Source organism: Penaeus vannamei, chromosome 34, assembly GCF_042767895.1.
Source record: "Penaeus vannamei isolate JL-2024 chromosome 34, ASM4276789v1, whole genome shotgun sequence".
Classification (NCBI taxonomy): domain Eukaryota; kingdom Metazoa; phylum Arthropoda; class Malacostraca; order Decapoda; family Penaeidae; genus Penaeus; species Penaeus vannamei.
Genome location: NC_091582.1, coordinates 11,459,331 through 11,463,220, shown reverse-complemented (window position 1 = coordinate 11,463,220; position 3,890 = coordinate 11,459,331). Strand labels below are relative to the sequence as shown.

General features: G+C 38.4%; 1 protein-coding gene across 1 annotated transcript; it reads right to left on the bottom strand.

Moving 5' to 3' along the window:
* Positions 1–1,754: 1,754 nt before the first annotated feature.
* Positions 1,755–2,358, bottom strand: LOC113809159 (uncharacterized). Its single transcript, XM_027360658.1, has 2 exons — positions 2,235–2,358; positions 1,755–2,086 (listed from the first exon to the last, which is right to left on the bottom strand). The coding sequence occupies exons 1-2, from the start codon at positions 2,356–2,358 to the stop codon at positions 1,755–1,757; spliced, it is 456 nt and encodes a 151-aa protein (XP_027216459.1).
* Between the last annotated feature and the right edge of the window lie 1,532 nt (positions 2,359–3,890).

Sequence of the window (3,890 nt, the reverse complement as noted above, 5' to 3'; positions counted from 1 at the left end):
GGGTGAACTGGCTGAAAGGGTAAATCAGAATGGGTGAACTGGCTTACAGGGTAAATTGCGATGGATGAACTGACTGTAAGGGTAAATTGGGATGCATGAACTGGCTGAAAGTGTAGATTGGAATAGGGAAACTGACTGAAAGGGTGAATTGAGATGGATGATCTGCCTGAAAGGGTAAATCGGAATGGGTGACCTGAATGAAATGAATGACCTGACTGAAGGGCTAAATAGGATGGATGAACTTGACAGAAGTTTAAATTGGAATGGGTTAACTGAATTTGTATATTAGAATGGGCGAATTGACTGAAGGGGTAAGGTGGGATAGGTGAACTGACTGAATAAGGGTGAATTGGAGTAGGTGAACTGACTGAAAGAGTGAATAAGGATGGATGAACTTACCGGAATGAGTGAACTGGCAGTGTAAAATTAAATAAGTGGAATGACTGAATGGGTAAATTGGATGAGATGAACTAACAGTAAGGGTAAATTGGGAAGGTGAACACAATGAAAATATAAACTGGAATGGATGAACAGACTGAAAGGGTAAATTGGAATGGGTGAATTGAGTGAAAGTTGAAAGCAGGTGGGCGTAGATTGGAATGGGTGAACTGATTGAAAAACTGACTGATTATCTAATTCAGAATTGGCAGACTCATTGAAAGTGTAGATTGTGACGGATGATGTAACTGAAAGAGTAAACTGAATGAAAGGGTAAATTGGGATGCTGTTCAGACTGAAAGAATAATTGGGATGGATACACTGACAAGAAATAAACTGAGATAGGTGCATAGACTAAAAGAGTAGTGAGAAATGTTATTTCCCAGCCAGCTATTATCAAGGGAAACTTTCTGACAGAAACATGAAGCAATTCATCATGCATTAATTTGCATCTACTTAAATAATAGAGTTGAAAACTACGTACATTCATCATGTACCTCCATCACTGTCCACAATATATAGGCCTATCCAAGATTCATTGCATATAAGTTCTGACCACCAGCTGCCGTTGAGCTAAAGAAAACGGGCGCGCGAGAGGTTGATGACGCCACCTGCTTTCTTTCTCTTTGCCTTTTCCCGCTTCTATGCGGGTCGTCATTTTTGACCAACCTCCTCCACTCAACCCGATTCTTCCACTCGTTTCCTTACAAGTTCTTTTCTTTTAAATCGCTTGTTATATTTTCCACCCATCTTCTTTTCGACCTCCCTCTGCCCCGTTTTCCATCCACCTCCGATTCCATTTCCCTACTACCAACATTATCTCTTCTCATTGTGTCCGTACCACTGTTTAACTTTGCTTACGTTCTTTGAAAACTTTTCATCATTCACTGTCCCTCTAATCTTTTCGTTCGTAATCTTATTCAGTCTTGTTACTCCAAAGTTTGAGGTTGAGATGATGTTAAGGTGGATACCTCAACATCATCATCTCAACCTCAAACTTTCTTGTGAGTTTTTCGTTGGCCAAGTCTCTGCACCATACATCATAGCCGGCCTAACAGTTGTTTTGTATAATTTGCTTTTAACCCTTGCGCTTATCTTTTTGTCACACAGAACACCAAACATCTTCCTCCAATTCATCCACCCTGCCTGCACTGTGTAACTTCTGAATCCATCTCTCCAACCTTGGATACCACTGATCCAAGGTACTTAAACTTTTTAACTCTTTTCAGTACTTCGCCTTGCATTCTCATTTCTCCTCCTTCCTCACAGAAATTGATATTCTGTCTTCTACTTGCTGATTTTTAGGCCTCTATCCTCTAAAGCACTTTTCCAGTGATCTCGATCTCCTCTTTACTGGTACTGGCGATAAAAATGTTTGCAAACATCATGCACCAAGGAGCCTGTTCTGTAACCCCTTCCGCCAATACATCCATAATGAGGTCGAACAGATAAGGACTTAAAGAGGACCCCTGATGTAGGCTAACTCTAACTGTGATCCATCCTGTTGTGTCAGCACTGGTTCTCACCCGAGTTCTTGCTCCTTCATGAATGTCTTGGATGATCCAAACATATTTTTCAGACACTCCCTTCCTTCTCATGCTTCTCCAGAGTTCCTGCCTTAGCACTCTATCATAGGCCTTCTCTAGATCTATAAAAACCATGTGCAAAGCCTTGCCTCATTTCCCAATACCTTTCCATCAATTGCCTTTGCGAAAACACTGCATCCGTGGTTCCTTTTCCCGGCTTAAACCCAAACTGCTCATCACCTATGACGATTCCTTCCTTCCTTATCCTACTTTCACTTATCCTCTTCCATATTTTCATGGTATAATACATTAATTTGAACCTCCTGTAATTGCTAGAATCCTGGATATTACCTTCCTCTTTAAATATAGGTGTAATAACTATTCCTCCACTCATTGGGTATCTTTTCTTCCTCATAGATCTTCATCAATAAATCCCACAACATATCAATTCCTTCATACCCTAGACACTTCCAAATTTCTGCAGGTATGTTGTCCGGTGACCAGTTCTGTCGCTTTTCCATTTTTCATCTTCCTCAAAGCCTTTTTAACACCCTGCCTACTTATATCACAAGGCACTCCAAAGTTTAGAGCTCCATCCTCAAAAACAGCTCTATGATTTTCCTTGTTCAACAAGGATTCAAAGTAGCTTTCAGGGGCGGCGCTAGAAAGCTTTTTTTTTTTTTTTTTTTTTTTTGGGGGGGGTGTCGGAAGCAAGGTTACCGAGTAGCATTTTTAAAATTAAATCCACACTATACTTTTTAATATCTTGTTTCGAAAAGGACTAAATTGAAATGAAAATGAAAACTTCGAGAGTTACAAACCATGATCATTGATTTCTTAAATTAAGCTGACCACCAAGTTTGCCGAGTAAACTGTATTATTATTTTTTTTTTTTTTCCATTCTGCCGAGTGAAATGATTTGTGACCTTTGAGGGGGTTTGCACCCCCCCCCCTCCCCGTGGCATCGCGCCTGGTAGCTTTTCCATCTGTCCCTAATCGTTTCCTCTTTATTAAGCACCATTCCCTCTCCATCTTTGATCTGGCTAATCTGGGTGTAGTCTTTAGTTGATTCATTCCGGTCCAAAAGCGTTAAATTATTTTTTGTAGTTATAACGTTTTGTATTTTTTTTTCTTTTCGTATCTATACTTTTACAAGAAAAGTGTGCCTTGCTCATTTGTATGTTTATATGAATATCAACTTCAGTATTTGTATGCATAAAGTGTTATATTCATTTTCTAGTGCGAGTGACCTCACACATAGTTTTCAGGTCACGTCACGGTCGTCATGTCAAAAGGTGACACATCTCACCTTTTATGCCTTAGTGCTATTTCGCATTATGTTCCATTTTTGTCTGAAACTTAATTTCATTTATATAACACGATTTACGATAGAGTGATGAATTTACTTCCGGTTTGCATGAATATATTGGGAACTGTAATAATATTAGCATAATTCATCTAATTAAATCGTATAATTTCAAGCTATTATTATAGTATATTTGTGCATATTCCGAAGTATATTTTAATTATTCGTCTTCTTTATAGATATATTTCATTAATCATTCAATGTGGTAAATCCTTCGTTTCATTTTTTGGTAATTTGAATATTTAATTTCTAGATTATTGTGTACTTGTTTTTCACAATATTGTTTAATTTTATATCTACTAGCTATTGCTATTTTTAGCGAATGTTCGGATAACGACCTCATTTGACCTTACTCAGGTAGAAGGTACTGACTCTGCTCGACCCAAAAATACATTCAAGCTATTTGTATTTATATCTTATTCAATGATCTCCGTGTTAGAGATTAATTGTATTATACAGCTACTACGATTGTTCATGTTCGTGATTTTCGCGTATCTTAATCATGAACCTCACCACATCATTATTACATGGTCCTTGGTGACGACCCCCAGCTGGGTATG

Coding starts and splice junctions, on each gene's coding strand:
- LOC113809159 (XM_027360658.1), bottom strand. CDS start 2,358: ATGAGTGGAGGAATAGTTATTACACCTATATTTAAAGAGGAAGGTAAT. Junction 2,087..2,234: donor ATGGAAGAGGATAAGTGAAA/GTAGGATAAGGA, acceptor TGGTTTTTATAG/ATCTAGAGAAGGCCTATGAT.